The sequence below is a fragment of the Heptranchias perlo genome, chromosome 26 (assembly GCF_035084215.1).
Source record: "Heptranchias perlo isolate sHepPer1 chromosome 26, sHepPer1.hap1, whole genome shotgun sequence".
In the NCBI taxonomy this organism is placed as follows: Eukaryota; Metazoa; Chordata; class Chondrichthyes; order Hexanchiformes; family Hexanchidae; genus Heptranchias; species Heptranchias perlo.
Window position 1 is genome coordinate 18,239,051 of NC_090350.1, and position 26,453 is coordinate 18,265,503.

Genomic DNA, 26,453 nt, shown 5'->3' on the forward strand with positions numbered 1-26,453 from the left:
CCAAACCTACTTGGATTTGCTGGTTCCAATAATTTGCATGGTCCAGACACATCCTGGCACAGGTCCACCCCTATCAGGTCTAGTACCTGGAAGTGGATGAGGAAAGTCTGCTGCTGATATGAGCCTGAGAAGCCTGTAGCAATAGTGGTGATCACCATTGATAAGGGCTTCTGGCTGCTGTGCGAAAACATAAAACATATAATCCTATAGAGAACTTCGAGAACTAAGAGACATTAATCAGACTATATGTGAAGGAAAGTTCTGTAATCTAATGAAATCTGCTGTTGTTGTTTAACTTAACTTATTAAACTAGATTTGTAGTTCCTGGCCTGAGATAAAGGGTCTGTCAAAGCATTATTTGTCCATTAGTTGCATTGATCAGGTCCAGTGATAATTCTTATTATCTCAGTGTGCAATGTATCATGTAAAAAGGTTCATTGACCAGCTACCACAGATTATTTTGTGCATAAGATCACGTTTCACTTCACAGGCAGTGTAGGTTTGCCGTTGCATAAAAGAAAGTATTTGAAGGTCACCCAAATCATACCAGTGAGGCTAAAAGGTAAAAATTTACATTTTAAAAAATACTGTTTCTTCATTTGCACAAACAGCATTTTATTATGCAACATTTTGGTCCTCTGATTCTGTGAGCAGAAAACAGTTTACAGCAATTACTGCTTGGCCAGGGATTTATGACAAATCGTAGAGTGTACAGCTGCATATGAGGACATTAATTCTCCTTCTACAAGACCCACACACCTATTCACATTCAGTCTTAATGAAACCAGTTCATCATTTTCTTTTCAGTGCCTTGTGGAGGAAATCTCACAGAACGAAAGGGCACAATTCTATCACCGGGTTTCCCGGATCCTTACCAGAACAGCCTGAACTGTTTATGGAAAATCACAGTCCCTGAAGGAGCCGGCATACAGGTATTTATTAATATTGAACGAAAGGTGAATGACAATTGATTTCAAATATACCATCAAGAATCTGCCCACTGTTCTAAAAATGTAGAAATCATCACACGTTGAGTCCTGCCCTGAAATATCCCCACTAAATGTTTATTTGGGTGTGAAAGTTATTCTGATTTTGGGAAAGACTATAACACACAAAACTTTAGCTTTGAAAAAAAAACATTCTGCCACGATTTGCCGGAGAGATAAATAAACATATTTCTGATTTGTTCAAGAGGGAGGCTCGTTACCTATGTGCTTTTCAGAGGGAAGCCTTGCCATCAACACCCCTTTTAAATAAGGAGCCTCACTGTCATTACGTTCTGATAGGCCATTACGGATGTAAGTTAATCTAGGTATAAATAACTTCTGCGTCCATTGCAACCACATGTGCATCCAAGGATTGAATTGCACTGTAAAGCAAAATATCAGCCCTTCCCTCTCCATGCAGTGCCTCAGTGAGATTATCCAATGTGTAAATGAACATTCAGATTGGTTATGTCCCACGTTCAGTCCTATGTTGGTGCTGAATTACCTGATCTATCAGGGCGGCGATAAAGATACTACAGTTGGCCTCAACGCCTCTAGGTTAGAGAAGGGAAAATCTGTAATGGCCTTCAAAATGGCAGACCTGATGCTGAATGCCGCAGGGCAGCCATCTCCCTTGGTTATTCTGAACTAGGCAGAATATAGATGATAAGAAAAAACATTTCTGGGTACAAATGGAAATAAAGTATTTGGCTTTGACTCTGTCCATATTTTGTATCCCAGTCCATTACTGAATGATTAATACCACGTCCCAATTCATGAAAGTCATAAATTTGCCAGTGGTATGATTCCTCTCCTGCTCAAGTCAAAAGGTACTGAAACACAGTGCTCCAAGGGCACTGGAATCAGCTCTTCAAGTGTGATAATGAGAGTTAGAGGTGTTTGTGCAGCTTGGGCACAACTTCAGGCAGGTGGGGGTGTGGGAGAGACTCATGTTCTTTATCCTAAAGTGCCTATGACACCCACTACACTAAGCTAAAGATGTAATTTTTTTTAATGGTGTATGTCCAGATTTCAGTTGACAGAGCCTGCTAAGTGGGAAATCTCAGACAATATATATTTAATTTTCTATATTATATTGTAGAGCCTTGAAGAAGTAGTGCAAAAGTTTTAATGTCCCTTGCTTGATTATTTACCTCGTGCATACAGAGGAGCAATATGAGGCCAAGTGTCACTATTGCTGCAGATTTTATCTTTTGACGTAATTTAGTTAATTATTGAAATAGTGCAAGTCATGCAATGTGATGACCTTACTGGGCTGTAAACTAGCGAAACGAGTCTGGCCAGAAAAAAAAGGACTGATTCAATATGATTAAACAGCCAGAATAATTATGCTTGAAGGCGCATTATCACTTCCATCAGGAAATTTCGGAACGTTTAGTTCTGAATGTATCAATACACCATTGTTGTTGGGTTGGCTCTGCCACAAATCCTAGAACTTCAGCAACGCAAGCCTTGTTAATGGGATATTAAAAGAGGTATTTTTAATTTAAACTCATTAATAGCATCATAGCATCATCTGATTCTCCTGTTTGTAAAGTGTTGTGTTAGATATTTTACATCCAATGCAGCACTCACTTTAACAGGAGTAAATAAAATGGATGTAGGTAGAAAAGCAATTTATGTTTTCACTTCTAATATTTAGATATTCATTCAAGTAGAGTTAATCATATAGTTAGTACCTCATCAATTCCTGTTGAATAGTCTCAGTACACTAGAACCTTACTGTTAAAGCGTCCTAATATTATTACAGACCTCTTGTAATCAACTTTTTCTTGTGGTCCTGACACAAGTTCTGTTACTGTCCAAAGCACAGCTCAAATTCCTGCTAAGAATTGAGTTTGTAATGACAAGGTTTGACTGTTCATTTTAAAGAATTTGCAGGAAGAGTCCTTATTTACTGAAAGAACACTTCTTTCCCAATTTAATGTTGCTCTTCGCTTCCAAATTGGATTCATTTTATTTAGCTTTCCACAGATTAAGCTTCTTCTGTTATTTCCAGCATTTTTCAACCTATGGAGGGTATTGAGTTTTTCCCCTTTATGCACACTGTTTTGTTATCACTAGTGGTAATGTATCAGGAATTCTGTGTTAGTTGTAGATAGCTAAAGCTATAATGAATAATCCAGTAGATTCTGGCAGGCGAGTGATATAAATTTGGGTCTGCTGTAGATATCTTCTCGTGTTCAGTGTCAAATTGCTTCCTTTAAAATATTGTGACGTCCGTGGTTTCTGATAAATGAGTTATTTCCGATTACCCAATTTGAATTCATTCTCCATCATTCAGGAATATCCATAGAAGTGCCATGAATTCTCATGGGTAATTGCACATAAGTACTGCCAACAATCAAGTCAGCCAGAAATGTTTATTTGTCTATATTCCTGAACAATAAATTATGTTTCTTTAATTCACGGATCAAAAATGAAATGTGCGATTCATCACATTCCATGAAAGTAGCAAGTTCTTCGCACCGAGTTATTAACATCTGGAGTGGATTTCTGGGTGGGACAGTGAAGGCAGAAACTTTAGAATCATTCAAGGAACAGCTGGAAGTGGTGAGGGGTGGGGTTTGCAGGTTCACTCTGAATAGGTGAGCTCAGATGGACAAATGGATTACATCATCCATCGCTGTCTTGTGAGAACTGCAACCAGAAACAATCATATGTTCGTCTGTATTTGGAAGTGATCTTTGGTCATCTCTGATCTATGATCTGTGGGAGGAGCAGCTGGTTACATTGTTTTATGGGTGTTTATGACCAGAAAATTGACAATGGAATAAACTGCATCCCAACTTTGTCTATATTTCATGTGCAAATTTATTGAGCAAACAAATCTGGAAAAATTCAGTGCACATTTCTCTTTCACCGATGTGCACTACATAATAAAAGGAAATGAAAATAAAATGAAACTATTGTGGTGACACTCTCCCAACACAAACAATAATTCAGTACGTGCACACCCTCAAAATGTAATCCATCAAATGCATTTTTAAAAACAAAAATGAGGTCTTTTCTAAATGGCATCTGACCATTATGTAATTTAAATAAATACAACACAAGACAGCCTGGAATAACAAGGGGAAAAATGTAATAATGCAGAAAAAACTGCAACATGCATTTGTGAGAAGTAACTGCATATCAGAGAACGCTGAGGTGAAAGGCTATTGTAAAGCTGTTTACTCAGATATCTGAGCTTTTCACTCAAGGTTCATGGGTCACCTGTCCTGCTTGCCTACCCTATTGATGAAATGGATGTAGCTGATGGCCACTTCAAGAATACCTACTGAATATTTAGAGCAGAACATCAGAGGCTATTCCCTGATGTACCATTAAACTCTGGGCAACTGGTGTGAAATATGTACCAGGTTGCTCAGGAAACCAGCATTTAAATGTTAATGACATTAATGGGAATGAAAAAGTAAGGCATGTTAAAAATACATTAATTTGTTTACAATTATTCAGATGATCAATTATAATCTAATTTTCATTATCATTGACCCCTCTCCACATGAATACTTAGTGCACTAATTACAGATTCATTATCTGTTCCAGATTTTTTTAGAATGCTGAATTCTTAATGTAACAATGTAGGCACTCAGCTTATGAAATCAATGTATTTACTTGTGTAAAGGAGGCCAAGTGCAGTTACTTCAGCTAAATTAATTATTCATTTTTCATTAAAGAACCTTAACAAATGAATTCATTTATATACAGAGCAATCAAATGTCAAAATCACAAATACAGCCCAAGCATTATCTCAGCATGACAGCTTAATCTTGTTTTGTTTGAAGAGTGCATTCATGTAAATCAGAATTATGGCCTAATTAGCTATTTTTTAAAAAACATAACTTATTCAGTTACTGTGCCTGCTCAGTGGTCCCTCCACACTGAGTTCTGATAACTCCCTGAATTTATTCCAATGTTTCCTCTTCTCTCCAACAGCCTCCTTATGGTGTTGACTCCTGTTGGGTATAATTCTATAGGCATTCATCGTCCTCCAATACCTTGCCCAAGTGGCTATTTGTCATGTGTGAGATCCGACAGCGAGCACCAGCAGAATATTCGCCTTTAGAGGCATCACATGCCAGCCCGATCCTGCTCTTTCCCAGCATCCGCTCTTGTGCTTTCCAGCAGTAATTACTGGGGAGCAATCAGGGTAAAAGTCTGGTTGATTTTCCCCCCTCCCATCCGAGCCAAGCGACAGTAAAATTAATTCCTAGTGCCTTCAATGTTCTCCCAGCTGAGATCAGCTAACTTCAGCACAGACCAGAGATTGAACCTGAGACCTCCCTAGTCTGTATGACCATTTGGGGGAAATCTAATAAAAACACACAACAACCAAATAAAACTCTGTAGCACAAAGTGTTGGAGCAGTAACACGCTGCAACACAGACTAATGCAATGAGTCCCTCAGCAGGGGAGGTGCTGAGTAAAGGCCAGAAGGGTGTAAGAAATCACCGGGGGATTTCTCCCTGACCACTCCCACTCACCACATTGGATTGTTTCAAAGCACTGTTGGCACAGTCAGGAAGGCAGGGTACCTTCGATTTATTGGCTAGGAACACTATGTTGCTTAAAAAAAAATAACTCTTCAAATAGTTTTTGTTTTTTAAAATCTACAGCAGTTAGACATTTGTAAGATCTGTCCTGATATCTATGCCTTTTTTAGACACTAAAACATTGAGTTTGATTTTGTAACCAAAATAGCCAAACAGTAGTCCCTTATCTGTGGTGACCTGGAACCAATTATCAGTCCTCTACAGTACAAATCAAAATGTAGTCAAATAACATGAGGCACAAAGCACAAGAGGAGTTATTTCCCGACGGATTCTGCTCAAAGTAATGATTTCAAATAAGCAATAATTCCGCTCTCACGCTACAAATCATACCTGAATGAGTCCCGAACAAAGAGGACAATTAAAGTAATGATAAAGTATTCCAATAACTAGAATCACCCTGGATTGTTCTGAAGTGCGCTGAAATCTGTTTGCTTGTGCATTCCCTTCAAGTCCTTGCAGGAGGTCCCTGCGGTAAACAAGTTGCAGTTAAATTGGATACATAAAAACCTCACCAATGTCTCCTCAGTGTTTAATGTTTGTGTGTGTGTAAATTTAAGCAAAAGCTTAGACCTTGTTTCAAAGCCTTCCAATACACTAATGCTGTTTGATATTTTGGCATGTAGGAAATAGTTGATCTTGCACACCTTGGTTTATATCATGCAGTGATCTCACAAGATGCTTTCCTGCATCTAAATTTCCCAGACTAAATTTAAATGAATACCAGTGGAGCTCCCAACTTCAGGCTTGACACAGTACAAATCACTTTCACTGGCCAGAACTCCTAGGCATGCACCTGAAGGGCTTCCTCTGGCCCATGTGGAAGATCTAAGACCAAGCCGTGAGCTGTATTTGTGGTGAAAGGAGAAAGCAATGAAGGACAGAGAACTCCATCTTATGCTGACATGTCACTGTGTGTTTGGCAGCAGAGTTAATCTCGCAGCAGGCAGACCCCTTTCTCACCCAAGAACTAAGATTTAACAGTTGATGATGAGTAAGACTGGCATATGGCACTGGACTTGCATGTCCAGGACATTAAGATGGCTGGCACATTGCAGATTGGCCTATGTAACTCCCTCCACCACATTGAAGCCGATGTCCACTACAAAGCTGATGAGGAAACTCTGAGACTTGCATGAGAACATGCGCTCTTAACTCATTTGCTCAGAACTTAGTAGGATTGGGTTGAGGAGAGACAAGCAGCTACAGCAAAGTGGGGGGGGGGATGGGGGGGTGGGGGTGAGCGGGTGTTGTAAATGGGACTCTGGGGTTTAGGTGGCTTCAAGATGAAATGCCTGTTGATGAAACTTCAGACCTCAGTCAGCCCTTTGTGGCAAGCTTGGTAATTTGGCACCTGAAACAGGCAGGTCTGCAGTACTCCAGGGCACTATTGACGATTGACCAGCCAGTCTTTCTGTCTGACTATTGGGACCTGGAGAGTTAAACCTGTCACTAGGGTCTGGGAATCTTCACTTTTAACTCTAGATAATCGTGCAAACTGATTCCCCAGCAGGATGTCAAGACCTTAGAGAGGGTGCAGTGGAGATTTACTAGAATAGTACCAGGAATGGAAGACTTCAATTACGTGGAGAGACTAAAGAAACTGGAGTCGTTCTCGTTAGAGCAGACAAGGCTAAGGGGAGATTTGATAGAGGTGTTCAAAATCATGAACAGTTTTGATAAAGTAAATAAAGAAAAACAGTTTCAAGTGGCAGAAGGTTCAGTAACCAGAGGACACAGATTTAAGGTAAAATAAATATTTTGCAGCGAGTTGTTATGATCTGGAATGCACGGCCTGAAAAGATGGCAGAAGCAAATTCAGTAATAACTTTTAACAAGCAATTGGATAAACACTTGAAGGGGAAAAATTTGCAGGGCTATGGGGAAAGAACAGGGGAGTGGGACTAATTGGATAGGTCTTTCAAAGAGCCGACACAGGCATGATGGGCCGAATGGCCTCCTGTGTCATATTCTATGATTCGACGAAGTGGAGGAGGAGCGATGCACAAAAGTACGTTTAAAGCGAAGGGTTTTGAGGAGACTTGAAAGCATGGAGATGGTTGATAAGATGGGTGGATTAAGGAAAGGATTGCAGAGCGCAGAGGTGTATTGGCTGAAAGGTGAAGCGGGGTAGCAGGAAACAAGGAGTACCTGTTATACAGTGAGCTTCACTTGTGGAGATATGACTATCAGATCGATGTCCCTTCTGTAATTACCCTCTGTTCATGTGGGTGTCTGGTGAACTCAGGTTAAGTACTATTAATTGAGCAGAATTTCTTTTCATTTACTTCATATTAGTAACTTATTATTTAACAGTGTATCATTAGGGAGATTAATGGTATGTAAAGGCTGTAGATCTGCTTTCTACAAATTACAATAAAACATATATTAAGGATCTGTCTATTAAACCTACGGCAGAGCCAAAAAACACATTACAATGCGTAGCACTTTAAAGGATGTGTGTTGTTTTTAAACTAATGGTGTTACTGAGTTTATTTACTGTTTGAATTTCCAGCGGCAGGAGCCATTTTCCCCTCAGAAACATTTTAATACAAATATACGTAGGTTTTATTGGTGCTACAGTAAACGCACACAGTGACTACCCAACCAATCAGACGTCCGATTCCAAATAATCCACCGGATGATAATGTAAATAATTGAGCAGGTAATGTGTTTGGGTGGAAGATGTTAGGGGAATTGAAAATGCAGTTGGACATAGGCTGGGGGATCTGGAATACCAGAGGGACAATCTCAATAGGCCCAATAAGCACGACACATTTTATCAAACAGCTTCAGTACTTCATGACAATTATACACTTTGTTTCCCATTAAACTCTGCGGGATACAACATTTAAACCTGCTAATCAAATTCTGAAACACACTTGCAATTTTAAAGTATGACCTTGATGTGAATATGAATGAAGATCATAGCAGGTCTCCATTGACCAAAGAATTTCATTGAACAAATTCAAAAGTATCAGATGTACGAGACATTTTAGGCTCTAGGCAATTTTTTCCACTCCTTCATGCCTTGAAACAGACAGGAAGCTATTCCAGTGTATTTACAGATACTGTATCATCATTGGCTTTATCAGAGAATGGATTGTTAATTTCCTGCTTATACCAGACACTGCGTATAGCGTTCGCATGACCTGCCCACTATAAGCGATGGGGACTGTACTGCGTCAGTTACTCACAGAATGTATTTTTGATCATTATTTGGGTGCATATTCTGCTCATTGAGCAAAGGCTAGTCTGTCAGTGTTGAGAACAGGGTGTAGATTATTATCCCTACCTCCTGACCATTGAATATCGCCTAGGTGCAGTGCAGAAAGGAGACTCTGAGGGCAGGGTGGGGTGGGGGGGCACGGAGAGAATCTCTCGTTTGTAACAGAACTGGACTGATTTTCCTTCCATTAGTTACAATGAAAGGTAAATCAGGCAGGTTCTAGAAGAGGGATACAATCCTCCCTGCCGGATTTCCCCCCATTCCCCCATGTTTTGTGAACAGTATCCAGGATCTTGGCTCTGAAGATCAGGAAGTAGAATCAGTATGGGTGGAGATAAGTAATAACAAGGGGCAGAAAACACTGGTGGGAGTAGTTTATAGGCCCCCTAACAGTAGCAATACATTAGACAGAGTATTAATCAAGAAATAATAGGAGTTTGTAACAAAGGTAATGCAATAATTGTGGGAGACTTTAATCTTCATAAAGACTGGGCAAATCAATTTGGCAAGGATAGTCTGGAGGACGAATTCATGGAATGCATTCAAGACAGTTTCCTAGAACAACATGTCATGGAACCAACCAGGGAACAGGTTATTTTAGACCTTGTATTGTGAAATGAGATCAGGTTAATTAGTAATCTCATTGTAAAGGATCCTCTGGGGAAGACTGATCATAATATGGTAGAATTTCACTTTGAGTTTGAGAGTGACAAACTTAAGTCCGAAACTAGAGTCTGAACTTAAATAAAACCAATTGCATAGGTATGAGAGGTGAGTTTGCTGAGGTAGATTAAAAGGTATGACGGTAGATAACCAGTGGCAGACATTTAAGGAAATATTTCAAAATTCTCGACGAATATACATTCCATTGAGAAATAAAAACTCCAAAGGAAAAGTAATCCATCTGTAGCTAACTAAAGAAGTTAAGGACAGTATTAGATTAAAAGAAGAGGTCTATACTGTTGCAAAGAATAGCAGTAAGCCTGAGGATTGGGAGAGTTTTAGAAATCAGCAACCAAAGGATGATCAAAATATTGATGTAGAGGGAGAAAATAGAATATGAGAGTAAACTAGCAAGAAATATAAAAACAGATTGTTAGAGCTTCTAAAAGATAGTAAAAAGGAAGAGAGTAGCAAAAGTAAACATTGGTCCCTTCGACTCTGAGACAGGAGAAATTATAATGGGGAATAAGGAAATGGCAGAGATGTTAAACACATATTTTGTATCTGTCTTCAAAGTAGAAGACACAAAAAGCATACCAAAAATAATGGGGAGCCAAGGGGCTCATGAGAGTGAGGAACTTAAACTAATTAATATCAGGAGAGAAAAAGTACTAGAGTAACTAATTGGACTAAAAGTCAACAAATGCCCTGGACCTGATGGTTCTAAAAGAGATGGCTGCAGAGATAGTGGATGCATTGGTTGTGATCGTCCAAAATTCCTTAGATTGTAGAATGGTCCCAGCAGATTGATAGATAGCAAATGTAACCCAGCTGTTCAAGAAAGGAGGGAGAGAGAAAACAGGGAACGACAGGCCAGTTACCCTGACATCAGTCATCAGGAAAATGCTGGAATCCATTACTAAGGAAGTGGTAACAGGACACATAGAAAACCATAATATGATTAGGCAGAGTCAACATGGTTTTATGAAAGGGAAATCATGTTTAACAAATTTATTAGAGTTCTTTGAGGATGTAACTAGCAATGTAGATAAAGGGGAACCAGTGGATGTATTATATTTGGATTTCCAAAAGGCATTCAATAAGTTGCTGCTTAAAAGGTTGTTATGCAAGATAAAGGCTCATGCGGTTGGGGGTACTATATTAGCATGGATAGAGGATGGTTAAAGGACAGAAGAGCGAGAGTAGGGAGGTTGTAACTAGTGGGGAGCCGCAAGGATCCGTGCTTGGGCCTCAGCTATTTACAATCTTTATTAATGACTTAGATGAAGGGACTGAGTGTAATGTATTCAAGTTTTCTGACGATACAAAGCTAAGTGGGAAAGTAAGCTGTGAGGAGGACACAGAGAGTCTGCAAAGGGATATAGACAGATTAAGTGAGTGGGCAAGAAGGTGGCAGATGGAGTATAATGTGGGGAAATGTGAGGTTATTCACTTTGGTCGGAAGAATAGAAAAACAAAATATTTTTTAAATGGTGAGAAATTATTAAATGTTGGTGTTCAGAGAGATTTGAGTGTCCTCGTACAAGAAACACAGGAAGTTAGTATGCAGGTACAGCAAGTAATTAGGAAGGCAAATGGCATGTTTGCCTTTATTGCAAGGGGGTTGGAGTACGAAAGTAAGGAAGTCTTGCTACAATAGTACAGGGCTTTGTGAGACCACACCTGGAGTACTACATACAATTTTGGTCTCCTTATCTAAGGAAGGATATACTTGCCTTAGAGGCAGTGCAATGGAGGTTCACTAGATTGATTCCTGGGATGAGACGGTTGTCCTATGAGGAGAGATTGAATAGAATGTGCCTATATTCCCTGGAATTTAGATGAATAAGGGGTGATCTCATTGAAACATATAAGATTCTGAGGGGGCTTGACAGGGTAGATGCTGAAAGGTTGTTTCCCCTGGCTGGAGAGTCTAGAACTAGGGGGCATAGTCTCGGGATAAGGGGTCGGCCATTTAAGTCTGAGATGAGGAGGAATTTCTTCTCTCAGGTTTGTGAATCTTTGGAATTCTGTACCCCAAAGAACTGTGAATGCTGAGTCATTGAATATATTCAAGGCTGAGATAAATAGATTTTTGGACTCTAGGGGAATCAAGGGATACGGGGATCGGGTGGGAAAGTGGAGTTGAGGTTGAAGATCAGCCATGATCTTATTGAATGGCAGAGCAGGCATGAGGGCCGTATGGCCTACTCTTGCTCCTATTTCTTACGCGATGTTCTGATGTTCCCTGTGAAGTATTCCTGCATTAGGTAGAGCATGGGTCTCATCCAGATTATAGCTTTCTCTACTCTGTTCCGATAACTTGCCTTCAACAAAATCTCAGGCAGCCCTTGATTTGTGCATCTGCCTGAGATTTCCATTTCCTACGGCCATCCTCCTCGTGGCTCTTTTGAATGACACATACAATTTAGTCCCATCTTACACAGAATATTGAGCAGTTTTATGCAGTAGGTTTGTGTCTGCCAAGGACTTGAATTGAGATTGTCCAAATTCTTCTATAATGTCTCACCTTTGCCTCTTCATATATATTGTCTGACATGTTAATTTGACGAATGTGCATATATAAATATAATATAGATCAATTTTAAATTGACGCATTATATTTAATTGTGGTTTCAGATTCAAATTATTGGCTTTGCCACAGAGCAAAACTGGGACTCCCTGGAGGTCTTTGATGGTGGAGATATTACAGCAACAATGCTTGGTAGTTTTTCAGGTAATTGTATCTTATCACTGAGGTTAAAATATTGACAACAATGTTGTTCTTTTTTTTAAAAAATGGTATTTATTTCATTCTGTTCATTAATGTTACCAAAAAAGTTGTCATAAAGCATGGAAACCCATTTCATACGCACACCTCACATCTCAAGGGCAGAAGACAACAGGGCCAATCTTCTATCCTCTCGCCCCCAATGCCTGGACCGGGACTTACTTGGATTTCTGTGTTTTGATCATTAGCCTAGCTCGTAAATTTCCCCCGAGTAGACCTGCAGCAGCAATAATGAGCTTCAGCCGCAAACCCATGGATGGTGTCCAATATCTGTAAAGGAAAGGTACTAATCTTTTTCCGGGCTCCTCCTCCTTGTTGCCTGCGCCTCTCCAATATGGGAAGGGCTGAGTGCAGGGCCTAAGACCCACACATTCGGGGCCTTCATAATGCACACTCTTTTGATGCTGGTGGAGAAAAATGAGATGGGAGGCTATGTCCCACTTCAATAGCATGGCTGCACATTATTGGAGAGTATCTACTCCATAACCACCCTCCCTCGAGGTCCCTCGGAAATTCTTTTGCAACGTACAGGGGCAAAGACCTAGCATATCAGCTTTTTCGCCTTTTTCCTCTGCTTTGTGCTCAGGAACTGAAGTTACCCAAGTGCAAAGCAAAGGAAAATAGTTCCTAGTCAAAGGAGTTCTTCTGGTCTTGGATGGATCACTGGTTCAGCCCCATTCATGTGCAGTTTTGCATATTCTGCTTTGAGTGCTGCATTGGAAAGAATCATAGAATGGTTACAGCACGGAAGGAGGCCATTCTGCCCTTAGAGTCCGTGCCAGCTTTCTGCATGAGCAATCCAGCTAGTCCCGCTCCCCTGCCCTATCCCCGTAGCCCTGCAATTTTTTTTCCCTTCAAGTACTTATCCAATTCCCTTATGAAAGCCAACATTAAATCTGCCTCCACCACCTCCTCGGGCAGTGCATTCCAGATCACAACCACTCGTCGTATAAAAAAAAGTATTTTCTCATGTTGCCTCTGGTTCTTCGCCAATCACCTTAAATCTGTGTCCTCTGATTCTTGACCCTTCCATCAATGGGAACAGTTTTTCTCCATCTACTCTGTCTAGACCCTTCATGATTTTGAATACCTCTATCAAATCTCCTTGCAACCGTCTCTGTTCCAAGGAGAACAACCCCAGCTTCTCCAGTTATCCACGCAACTAAAGTTCCTCATCCCTGCAATCATTCCAGTAAATCTCTTCTGCACCCTCTCTAAGGCCTTCACATCTTTCCTAAAGTGCAGCGTCCAGAACTAGACACAATACTCCAGTTGTGGCCGAACCAGTGTTTTATGAAGGTTCATCATTACTTCCATGCTTTTGTACTCTTTGCCTCTATTTATAAAGCCCAAGATCCCGTATGCTTTCTTAACCGCTTTCTCAACCTGCCCTGCCATCTTCAACGATTTGTGTACATATACCCCAGATCGCTCTGTTCCTGCACCCCATTTAGAATTGTACCCTTCAGTTTATATTGCCTCTTCGCGTTCTTCCTACTGAAATGTATCACTTCACAATTTTCAGCGTTGAATCTCATCCGCCACGTGTCCGCCCATTCCACACGCCTGTCTATATCCTCTTGAAGTCTATCACTATCCTCCTCACTGTTCACTACCCTTCCAAGTTTTGTGTCATCTGCAAATTTTGAAATTGTGCCCTGTACACCCAAGTCCAAGTCATAGAGTCATAGAGTTATACAGCACGGATAGAGGCCCTTCGGCCCATCGTGTCCGCGCCGGCCATCAAGCCCTGTCTACTCTAATCCCATATTCCAGCATTTGGTCCGTAGCCTTGTATGCTATGGCATTTCAAGTGCTCATCCAAATGCATCTTGAATGTTGTGAGGGTTCCTGCCTCCACAACCCTTTCAGGCAGTGAGTTCCAGGCTCCAACCACCCTCAGGGTGAAAAAGTTCTTTCTCAAATCCCCTCTAAACCTCCCACCTATTACCTTGAATCTATGTCCCCTTGTTATAGAACCCTCAACGAAGGGAAAAAGCTCCTTAGTATCCATCCTATCTGTGCCCCTCATAATTTTGTACACCTCATTAATATACTTCAAAAAAGAGTCCGGAGAAGAGCTCTAAATTATAAGGGGAGACTCATAAGGCTGAACTGGTTTTCTTAGGAGAATAGATAGTTGAGGGTAGTTATGATTCAGGCCTTTAAATTGCTGAGGCATAGGTGGTGCAGATGTTTGCAGATTATTTGATTTAGACTATGAACACAGGGTTCTCAAGCATCAAGTGAAATTCGTGGTTAGAAAAATTTATTCATCAAAATAAGTAAAAGCAACTGAGGCTGTGTTTTTAACTTCTAAAAGGAGCTGGATAAATATGTGATTGAAAATGGGATTGATTGTTATAATAGGTGCAAAACATTCAATAAGACCTAGAACAGAGGGGAGGGAAAAAGGGAGGGATGGACAGGCATCTCCAGTGCATGTGTGAGGACGGATGAATCATTTTTTGGGGATCAAGGACTACTTACTAACAACTTTCCCTTGAGATTAAATACATGGGGTATAGTCTCTGCCAGGGTAGATTGTAAATGGTTCCATGAAAGGACGGAGCTTGATGGGCTAAATAGCTTTTGAGGATAAGGATAGTGCAGGTTCCTGCCTTTGAGTGTTATGCTAAATATTGCTGTTCAAAGGTTTTGGGCAGGATTTTAAATGGGAAAAACGGGTGGGCTGGGGGCAGGGGGGGGCATTAAAAATTGCAACAATTTCAGACCCACCCATTTCCGGTTTTCACCGGGGCTCTCAGGAGGCGGGCTGGTCACTAAAACCTTTCAAGGAGGCTGCAGGCCTCCATTTTGAAAGATTTTGTGATTTCAAACTCTGGGGGCTGCGATTCCTGGGCCTTCTCCTTCACACCACGTAAGAAGAGGCAACAAGGCCCAAAACTGCAGCTAAGTGCCTCTATAGCACTGCTTGTGGGCCTGGAGGAGCAGGATTGCTTCCCCCAGGCCCAACAAGCGTACCTGCAGCGAACCCCCACCCACCCCCACCGATCGCAACCCCTGCGATGATCCCTGATCCCGACATCCCCCCCCCCCCCGATGACCCCTCTTCCATCTCCCACCTCGACGACTGACCCCACCCCCATCCCGATGACAAACTCCCACCCCCCCCCCCACCTCGATGACTAACTCCCCCCGGTGACCCCCATGTCCACCCCCCCACATCCCCAATCCATACAATCTCAGACTTACCTGTTCACTCACCTCTTCCTTGCTCTTCTCCCGTCCGACTGAGACCACCCTGTCAATCAGGCTGGCCTGCCGGAGGGGAAACCAAGGAAAAAATAAATTAAAGACGTCCTTACATCAAAATCGTAAGGACATCCGGGAAACTCGGACTTCTGGGTTTCCCGTCTGTGATTCAAACCCCGCCCGCCATTGCGGGCTCCGGGCTAAAATTATGTCTTTTGGGTCCGAAAATTGTACACCTTCAATTTCACTGTCACATTTATGGTGTTCCTCTGCTCACAATGATTTTTCCACAGATGATGGTGTCAGTCAAATTTCATCTCTGCATCTTACATTATCTATTCTAGTCCAGTAACATAACCACTCTATTGTGAGGGAAATTAGCTGTTAAGATTATAAAATGCCTGTGGTAGTACGTGACATTGAATGCTTTAAGTATCCAAAACATTCCTAAAACTGCAAATATTGTTTTAGTACATTTAATATATTGGTATTATGCCAGGCTCACATGAAATATTTTTATATGACTGTCTATAAATTATTAATCATTTGAAGAATATGTTATCATTTTTGCACTGAAATGAAATGTACTGTTATAATATTTAAGCTTTGCCCAAGAGAGAAATCTGAAGCTCTGTAGAAATTTAAGATAACTTTGAAGATGACTTTTGCAGATATTCTGTAATAGAAAATGTTTGCATTAATAAATGCACAGAATTTCGATGCTCTTTGGACTGGTGATGCACATCAGTATACTGCACCGAGAACAGGCTTTGCAGTTATTAAAAACTGGAAATCATATCACTTTGTTGGATCAAAGCATATTTCCACTTTTGTTAGTTGATGGAAGGTGACTTTTAAAAATGTGGTGTTTAGCTATTTTCTAAATCAGTGAATCCAGGGTATTGTGGTAAGGGTTTGTGCTCATGCTGTGAATTTGTGACCTTGGCAAGTGCTGTCGAAGGGGAGAACTTCAAGGAGACGCTTGCCACTCCACTCGAGAGAGACGGAAGGAGGTAAAATGAGATGGCCCCACAACCACCCGTGCAGAGCTGCTCAAATTATCACATCAAGGGTGGTATTAGCAGAAGTCTGCAAGCAGGGCACCTCCTGTCCCTCTCAGATAGAATAATTTGTGGTGAATAAGGGAGAAAAATAAAATTAAATGGGGGAGGAGAAAAGAGGATACTTGAAGTGAAATAAATAATTTCCTTTAATTTTGTTGTACATTCTTGGTCATAAGAATTTTGCTGAAATTTGACTGAGAAATGTGCAAAAGCCTGATTATCTACATATTCGGAGCAAACCATGAAAACGCATGACTTTAATTCACGTACATCCTGCTTTACATGTTTCTCTTCAGTGATGAAGTACAACTACAGCCTATTAGTCATCTATAACCTCTTAGAATCGGTTTAATCCTGCAGATAATTTAGTCTCAGGAACCTGCCAGTGTTTCTGCAGCTATCCTCTAGGAGATGCTGCAAGAACGGCTCAGGCTGATGTGGCCTCTGAATATTTTTTCTCCTCTTCCCCCCTGCCCCCCTCCTCCCGCAGTGGGGAAACTCCTGTCCTCGGTTTGGGACCTCCACCCAGATGGTATGATCTGACACTGATCATTGGTACAGAGGATCATTACTGCAAACCTTTGCTCTGGTGCGTTGACACGCTATGGCATCCTGTTAACAAGTTATTTTATGCTTACTTAAACTGATATTTCACTAAAAGTCCTTATTCTGCATGCACTTCAAGGAATTTTGAATGTCTGAACCTGTGTGTTCCAGGTGTGCTGTGGCAGCCTTAATTGCTCGTTTCAAACATGGAGTTTACATGGTAGCTGAATAGATCTGACTTACCTGGAAAGTAATAGAAGGCTATTTTTATTTTGACAATCAAGTAGCTTAAGTCATTTTCCGAAGTAATATCAATATTAAAAAGAAGGATTTTGCACTGGTCTCAGCTCTGAAATTGGGCAAGTCAGAATTAACCCTCAAAATGAGCATCAAGTGAGCTCCACATTGGAGCCAACACATTTGCTGTAGTGCACCTTGTTAAATTTACTTCAGATGCAGTTTGTAATGTGCACAGTGAAGCATCAGCTCGCACTCCTGCTGATCTCTTCCGATTACTTTCTCTGATTCATGTCTTACAGGTACCACAGTCCCCGCTTTGTTGAACAGCAGCTCCAATCAACTTTATTTACATTTTTACACTGACATCAGTGTTGCTGCAGCTGGATTCCATCTGGAATACAAAAGTAAGAATTATCAGTGGGTGTTAACATCTTCAAGAAAAATAAATACACAAGCCAAACTCCAGATCCACAAACTTCTAAAACCTAAACCTTGCATCACTTGACCCATTTTGATTTACCTCACGGGCTTTTTTCAACCTTGCTGTTGTACTCTGCATCTTGGTGTGGTACCCTGCACTTAGTGGTGACCTTCTCCTTGGTGGTAACAAAGGAACAGGAGTAGGCCATTCAGCCCCTCGAGCCTGTTCCACCATTCAGTGAGATCATGGCTGATCTGTATCCTAACTCCATCCACCTGCCTTTGCTCCATATCCCTTACTACACTTGGCTAGCAAAAATCTATCAATCTCAGATTTAAAATTATTAATTGAGTTTGCATCTACTGCTTTTTGTGGGAGAGAGTTCAACACTTCTGCGACCCTTTGCATGAAGAAGTGTTTCCTAAATTCTCTCCTGAATGGTCTGGCCCTGATTTTAAGGTTATGTCCCTTTGTCCTGGACTTCCCCACCAATGGAAAAAGTTTCTCTCCAGCTACCCTATCAATTCCTTTCAAAATCTTAAAAACCTCAATCAAATCACCCTTAACTTCTTTATTCCAGGGAATACAAGCCTAGTTTATGTAATCTCTCCTCATAATCTAACCCTTGGAGCCCCGGTAACATTCTGATAAAGCTGCGCTACACTCTTTCCATGGCCATTATATCCTTTCTAAGGTGCGGTGCCCAGAACTGTACACAGTACTCCAGATGTGGTCCAACCAGAGCTTTGTACTGCTGTAGCAAAACTTCCTCCCCATTATATTCTAGCTCTCTTGTTACAAAGGCTAACATTCCATTAGCCTTTTTGGTTATTTTTTGCACCTGACTATTACATTTTAGCGATCTGTGTACATGGACCCCAAAATCTCTTTGGACCTCCACTGTTCCCAGCTTTACCATTTAAAAATATTCTGATTTTTTTTGGTCTAAAATGGATGACTTCACACTTATATGCTTTGAAATCCATCTGCCACAGTTTTGCCCAATATCCTGCACCTTGGCGGTACCCTGTATTATTTGCTTGCTGTATGTTTTATTGTATATAAAAGATTCTCAAACATCAAAGCCTGGCTCATGGAGCAAAACGTTGAATTTCAAAGTTATTATTCGTTAACGTCTATGAGCTTGCCGCGAGTTTTATCAACGATTTTCAGTTTCTTCCTCTTTAATTTTGCTTGTCGTTGTCTGACTCTAGGAGCCTGAAACTGTCTCATTGTCACTGCATTACAGTAAGATAACCTGCCTTAAAATCAAAATGATTCCCTCCTGTGCATTTTCACTGATAGCTTGCACAAATGTAACTCCCCAGCTTCTCAATGATTGCTGGCAGTGGCATTTGTTGCATACACAAAATAAAATGAATGACACCACTGACAATTGTGACAGATTCTTATCATTCATGAATGATATGGCCACACTGGATTTAAATGACCTCTAAATAAACATTCAGGAATTATTGCTGAGTGTTTTACACATGCTGCACCTTTAAGCTAATGTATTCCCGGAGATGCACTGCCATTCATATTTGAACAGGACAGCTTTCAGAATTGTGCTCTCCTCATTATTCAAGCTGCATGGGTTGAATAAATTCATTATTATTTTATTAAGTTATAAAATTAATGAGATAAAAATGGTTTTGGAAGTGCAGAGATCTTAGATGGCATAAGCTATGAGAAGTGACAAAGACAGATATAGATTTGATGAATACTGCCTCGGTTCACGCCTTACAATACAAGCGATTAAAGTTAGAGACTATGGATTTGCACACATCGGGTGAAGTCTAAATCTGAATTTGACATTCAAATTTGGAATTCCAATTTTTGATTCTCAATATTGGAAGTTTGGATTATTTGAATTCTTACCTTTTAGCCCAATCTCTCAGTTGCATCCGCGCAAGCGTGCACACACAACACAAATAGGATAAAATGATGGCCCAGATTTTGCTGTCAAAATAACGGTGAGGCAAATGGCACTCGCCGTTATTTATGCCCAAATGGTACTGCAACTTCAGGTGAGGGGCAAATGCACAGTTAAGCTCAAAAATCCAATAGTCGCCTGTCCGAGATGGGTGTCTCTGCCGTTGGCTTTGTGAAAATGGCATCTCGCTATTGAAATGCATTGAATGCGGTGAAGTTGCTGTATTTGCGCAGTAGATATGAACTAAACTCACCACAGAAAGTTAAATCAAGTTATTTCAAGTCTAAGTACCCTTTTAATGACATGATAAGTGCAAATTACTGCCAATCAACCTCTGGCACTGAAAATTAACTATTACAAATGTGGAGTCTCATTCCTTCAAGTTTTAATTGTTGTTGCGGATTTGAAAAATGTAAATTTTAATTTAAAAACATTTATTACTTTTTCTCTCTCTCTTAATCCAGTCTTGCTATATCTCTATTTCTCTTTCTGTACCTGATTTGACATTGAATTCACCCACTCTAATTTACACTTCCTTCTCAGTCCTTGCGCTGTTAATTTCACAATCCTTCAATCTGATTGATTAAGGAGATAGTCTGTTGCTTGTCTTGTTCATTCAGGTCCAAGATGCCCTGTTTCCCTCTCTCTGACGTTATCAGCTTGCACTTTCAGCAACTTGCCACGCAAAAAATTTAAAGACCGAAATGTGCAAGGACAAGTCTAATTAACAGCATACGCCGTTAGATGCCCGACCACCAGAAAACTTGGCCCAACAAAGTTCTGTTTTCAAAATGACACAGTCAGAACTATTCAAGGAGGGACTACACAGTGCATTGGGAACATTGTTCTACTCCCCTTACCACACTGGAACTTATATTTCAATCCAATACAGATTTATGGAATGAAAATTCTCTCTCCCTAATGGTTATGAGGGTTCTAAGCGTTTTTCCATAATTAAATATTGATTAGTTCTAAATTGTCAGTCTAATTCAGAGTGGCAGTAGGGATTACTGAGCCCCAATTTGCAAGACCAGCTGAATCTGACCGGAATGGCTGGTTGGCTGACTGACCAAAGGTTGCCCGCAGCACTTGAAGGTGACTGAATCCAATTTGAGTGGTTGCTTATTTGAATAATTAGCAAAAGCTCCTAGCACAGCTCTGGTCTTCAGCTGACAGCTAGCCTAAAGTACAATTAGCAAAATCTAGCTAGCAACTCATATTTACAGGGTTGTGCAGACTTGTAAGTATACGGGACAAATATTGTTTCAGCCTTTATAAAGCTTCAAGATGAATGTTAAATATTTTTCGACCTTTGCCAAGATTGGTGGTGGTGGGGGTGCGAAGTGTCAAGTATAAATTAAGTGAAACAAAACTCAATGTGTGGGGCCAAGTAATGGAGGGTTGAAGTGTTACAGTACCCACCTTCCTGTTGGATGGTTGGCAAAGAGGGTCTGTTGCATGTCGAGGGTGCAGGGGGACTGGGGGGTGGGGGGTTGGCGGTTTGCTCAGTTTAACACTGCAGGATACCGTCCCCAGGAGACAACAATGCACCATTCCTGGCAGCAGGTGGTGACCATGCTTATTGCTGTGTGCGCTACCTGCAGGATCTGGGAACAGATGCAGGAGAGTACAACACACTTTAAGGAACATGTCAAGGTGAAACTAACTGACACAGTGCCATGTGTTGGACAGATGGCCAAAGGGTGCGTGCTACAAAGTGTTGCCTGTCCATCTGTTCCACATTTACTACTTGTGGCTGCCAAACCTCACAGATACTTGCAGCTCTCCCATTGCATCTGATGCATGCCCATACCCTCAATAGGGCACACATTCTAGATGTAATGGACAGTTGAAAGCCTTGCTACCCTTGCATTTGCAAAGAGCATCACACCTCAATCCATTGTAACACAACCTAGCTGCAAGCTGCATGGATACTTACTGAAACCCAAGTTGGCCTGCAGGTTGAGCACATGCCTGTCACTTTGCATATGGTCCTTCAACTTCCAGCATCTCAATTGCTGATTCTATGACAAGATGGCACATTGAGGGAATACTCTCAAATGGGCTACAAGACTCCATTGCAGAATAGGCACAAGGCTACTCCAGGCATTTTCTGATCCCACTACACATGATCACACGTAACATAGAATCTCCTCTTTCATTTCTAAATCCATTTTTTCCAATGGTTTTGCTTCCAGCTGCCATTTCAGTGCAGCAACCAAAGTGGCCAGGATGGGAATTCCTTTGGGAGATCCAGTGGTATTCTTAGATTTGGAGGAGGAATGATCATTTCTGGGAGACAAGAAAGGCAAGTGTGACTATACCTCAAGTGTTGTGTACACACCATTCTTACCCCAGAACCAGCATTTACTGGCCCAGACAGTCCTTTCTTTGGCATCTTTGAGGAGACCTGTCTTCAACACTTCTAATTACATGGGCTGCCACATGGCCATTCCATCACTTTAGGGCAGCTCTTCCAGTGGGCGAACATTAAACGTTTACACTCCTAGATCCACAACGTATCCTAGATCAATCAGTCAATCAGCTGTCCACAGATACATCAAACAAGTTACAGAGGCCTTCTTTGCAAGGGGCAACATGTTCAAAGTAGGCATCAGCTTGACAGGGCACAGAACATTTCCTGGGTACTCATGCTCCCAAGGGTACAGGACATACTGGATAGCTCCCACATAATGTGCAGACTGTTGAGGAATGGCCTTTAACCCCTGACAAGCAAGGTGCACTGCTTTTCACTCGAGGCAAGGAGCCCTGAAATTCTGAACAGAGTCTCTTCATTCCCAACTCATACAGCAGTATGTCTACTTTGTTGCACTGTTCCATTGTTCTGTGTCTCAACATTGGGTTTCCTTTCACTTTGTTTTTGTCTGGCACTTAATTCCTCCCCTTTCCTCCTCCCACTGCCTTAGCAACGGCTCTAAACTCTGTGCCCGTGCCCCTGATTCCATCCCCTTCACAGCCGTCTGTTCAGGCTGAACTCAATAGTGTACAGTCTCAATGCTGTGTTAAATTCTAAGCAGAGTTTCAGACCCCATGTCCTATACATCATGAAGACCCCTTAGTTCCACCTTCATAACAGCACCAACTTTAATTAATCCTCACCACAACTGAAACCCTAATCCATGTTTTTGTTACTTCCAGACTTCTGTAGCTCCCCCAACATAAATTTAGACACAATTTTGCATCCTTTGTCCCGTCTTGCAGTCAGCCCTGCTTACCGATTAGCCTCATCACCACCCACCTCCTAGCACATCAATTCACATTCCTTGTCCACATTTACAAATCCCTCCACGACCTTACTTCACCCACCTCTGCAACTCAACTTCCTCCATTGCTACATCCTGGCATCCTGTATGAGTTATTGATTAGCTCAAACAAGCCATGTGGTTAGCAACAGCCAAATAAATATGAGATTGACATACCACAACAAACACAGAAGACAGCTATTACCATTCCACATTAAAAAAAATAAACTGGAATAACTCTAAATATTTAAAGCTTGTGACGAACAGTTTAAGTGAACTGTAAACATTTAAATCAAGTTCTAATTGTAATTTTTTTGACAAAAAGGTCCCTGAACAAATCTGAGACTCAAATTATGAATGGGGAAAGTCAGCTGTTTGGCCCTATCCAATTCCAATTTTTTATTTCAATTTTGTCTGTGAACAATAGCACAGGAGATCAACTAATTACAAATAAAATCTCTTTCTTCTCACGTTTGCTGATAGCCTTGTCTGTCGGGAGGGCACTGCCAGTCTCGGCAGTCTGTACAGTACGTGCAAGCAATCTATTGCACCCAGACTCTTGGGGACCCCGGTATGCAAGAAATGTTCTGTGCCCTGTAGAATCAATGGCTTCTTTCTAAAGGGAAAACATTGCCACAAAAGATCAACCAGTGAAAACCAAATTCTGTTTTGTTCAACAATTCCTGACTAACAATTTGTTAAGTGACAGTACATATTTGTTTTAAAAATGTCGCTTAAAAAAAAAACCTGATCAATTGTTTAAGTATTTATAACAGCTCGAGGTCCAAAATCATGTACAACTGACAAACGTCTTTTTGACATTATACTGTTGGATTGTCCTTTGCCGTGATGGAATGCTAAGGCTTTCTTTATTGTTCTATTTTACTCTTGCCTTTTCTGCTACTGTACATGTTTTACTGAGGTGAATTTCACTTTACCTTCTATGCTCTGTGGAGCTATGTGAATAAAATCCTCTGCCAAGGATCTGTACTATACGATGTTGTGTTTTGGAGATAGACAGCTGGTAGCATTGCACCTGGGAGATGACATTGCTTCTCCTTCATCCAGTGCATTGTGGGTAATAGCCCCACAATGACACCACAACTCTAATTTTTAATTTTAAAAATTACTCAATAACTGCAATTAATGAACAAAGTTTTCACGGAAATTACAATTGCATACTGAATCCTTGCATGTCAAAAATGATGAATTTTTGATAGTCGTTTACCCGTTGCCTATGGTGCAACAAGAGAGCTAAGGAAAACGGAAAGCAAGCAGTTCAGAAGAATTTGGAAGAAATTGTTTTGTAACACAAATGATGAGAATCAAGCAAAACGTCCCTGGAATGTCTATAATCAGGACAAATCTGCCATTTTCTCTCATTATACCATTTCACCCTCCCAGTTGGATAGATTTCCCTTTTTGTTACTTACTCTGATATATCACAATCCTCAATCTCTACTATTCTCCATGAATAGAGGGAACAAAACTGATTTTCAAAGCTTTCTCCTCTGATTATAACAGCATGTGCACTGTGACCATGCTGGATGCATGCAACATGCTGGAACTAATGGTAGTGGAAATAATGAAGTCAACATTGAGGACACAGTGTATCTGTGTCAATATACGGTGAGGTCGACATGGGAACCTTTCCATACCATTGTGTTGGTTACGGCATCAAAATACGTTGGGAACTATACCGACCAGACTGACAAGAAATCACTGAACTTAACACGGACTAAAATTGTGGCAATTGTGCAAGAACTTCAAAAATTGTTGTCATTGTCGGAACAGATACATCCTTCAATAATTGCTCTCTCTTTCTCAATTTTGTAGCTGTGGGGCTGACCAGCTGTCCAGAACCATTGGTACCTGCTAATAGTGTGAAGATTGGAGAGAGATATTTAGTCAATGATGTTGTGTCCTTTCGATGTGAACCAGGTTATCAACTGCAGGTAATTAATCAACGCAGTAATACGGTGGGGTGGGGGGGAGTAATGAGGCAGAGAGGGTTCTCTGTATATTTCAAAGGAATGATGACTAACAAAGATCAATTACTCCTGTTTATTCTTATAGGGACACTCTCATATTTCCTGCATGCCTGGAACAGTCCGCCGATGGAACTATCCTCCGCCATTGTGTATTGGTATGTGTGCAATAACTGTTGTACCGTGCATACACTGCTTGAATTTATTATTTGCACTTTGCCTTTTCTTATAATCCAGTTGCTCAAAGAGCACTAACTATCACTACAAATGTTAGCTCGGCTTATTTGGCAGCACTTTAGCCTCTAAGGCAGTTGGTTGTGCGTTCAAGCCCCATTATGGAACTGAGTACTCAATCAAGGCTGACTCTTCAGTGTTGCAATGTTAGAGGCAGTATTTTTTTTGGATAAAATGCTAAATTGAGGCCTGTCTTCCTTTTTACCTAAATAATCCCATGGGATTACCTGAAGAAGGGCAGGGAGTTCTCTTGGTTTCCAGGCCGATATTTCTCCCTCAATTTAAGAAGAGCTTAACTGGTCATTCAACTGCTTTTCGTAGGACCTTCCTGTGTGCAAATTGGCTGCAGCGTTTTGCTGGCACTAAATGCAACGTTTTCATTGACCAAAAACAAGGACTTCTAGCTGAACTTCCAGAACCCTGGAATCTTCTAGTTTTGTTGTTTCTTGTTCTTTCCCTTTGTAATTTTTCCACTGTGATTATGGCCGCAGGCTGAATTGTAGCCTCTCTGGCAAATGCTATGCTCGCAAGATTGGTAATTAAAACTAAGGCTGGTCCTGCGAGGTTAGACACCAAAATGTTATGGATCACAGTTATAAGCTCAAAAATCTTCACCCTGAAGAAGATGCCAGTAGTGGGTTTCTTTTTAAAATGCCAGTTGTATTGGTAGAGCAGAATAAGCAGTTGGCAGCAGTCACTTGGGAAAAGACACTAGGACAACATGAGGAAGTACGACAGTGAAATCTTCAAGGAGAAATAAAAAACAGTCTGGGAACAGCACAGGATTTGAAAAAACACATTTTGGAAGACACTTGACACATTCAATGTACACAAGTTGAACAGCTAAAAAATATACATTGTAGGACAAACAAATGCTAAATGCTTCACAATGCAACAATGTGTCAGAAATCTGGGCCCCAATATTTACGGGAAGGCAGAGAGGGAGCGGGGGAGCGTGTTTGAGGTGGGGGGTGGGGGAACTCGGAATTGGGGAAACATCACAGTTTGGTGAGGGAGGGAGGACCAGGAGAGATCGCAGGTTTGGAGGGGGGCGGGTGTGGGGAGGAGGGAGGACTGGCAATCAGGAGGGAGGGGGTACCGGAAAACATTGGAGGGGAGTGGGGTGGGGTGGTCGTGGCAGAAGATTTGCTTGAGGGTCCGGGGGAAGCACTCCTGCTGCTCCTGGCCCACAAGCAGTGCTGGAAAAGTACTTACCTGCTGAAGCTGGCAGCTCCCACATCCCTTTAGCTGCCGGGTTTCCCATTAAGTTCAAATGGCTGCCAAAATCTCAGTAACCATGGG

At 41.2% G+C, this 26,453-nt stretch overlaps 1 protein-coding gene across 1 annotated transcript in view; it reads left to right on the forward strand.

The window, feature by feature from the left end:
• csmd2 (CUB and Sushi multiple domains 2) overlaps positions 1-26,453 on the forward strand; it is a 1,323,345-nt gene that overhangs the window by 1,129,961 nt on the left and 166,931 nt on the right. The window contains exons 35-39 of the mRNA XM_068006939.1: positions 808-932; positions 12,093-12,189; positions 17,609-17,713; positions 24,766-24,884; positions 25,006-25,075. Of these exons, the coding sequence (XP_067863040.1) occupies positions 808-932; positions 12,093-12,189; positions 17,609-17,713; positions 24,766-24,884; positions 25,006-25,075 (516 nt within the window). The remainder of the gene's footprint in view (positions 1-807; positions 933-12,092; positions 12,190-17,608; positions 17,714-24,765; positions 24,885-25,005; positions 25,076-26,453) is intronic.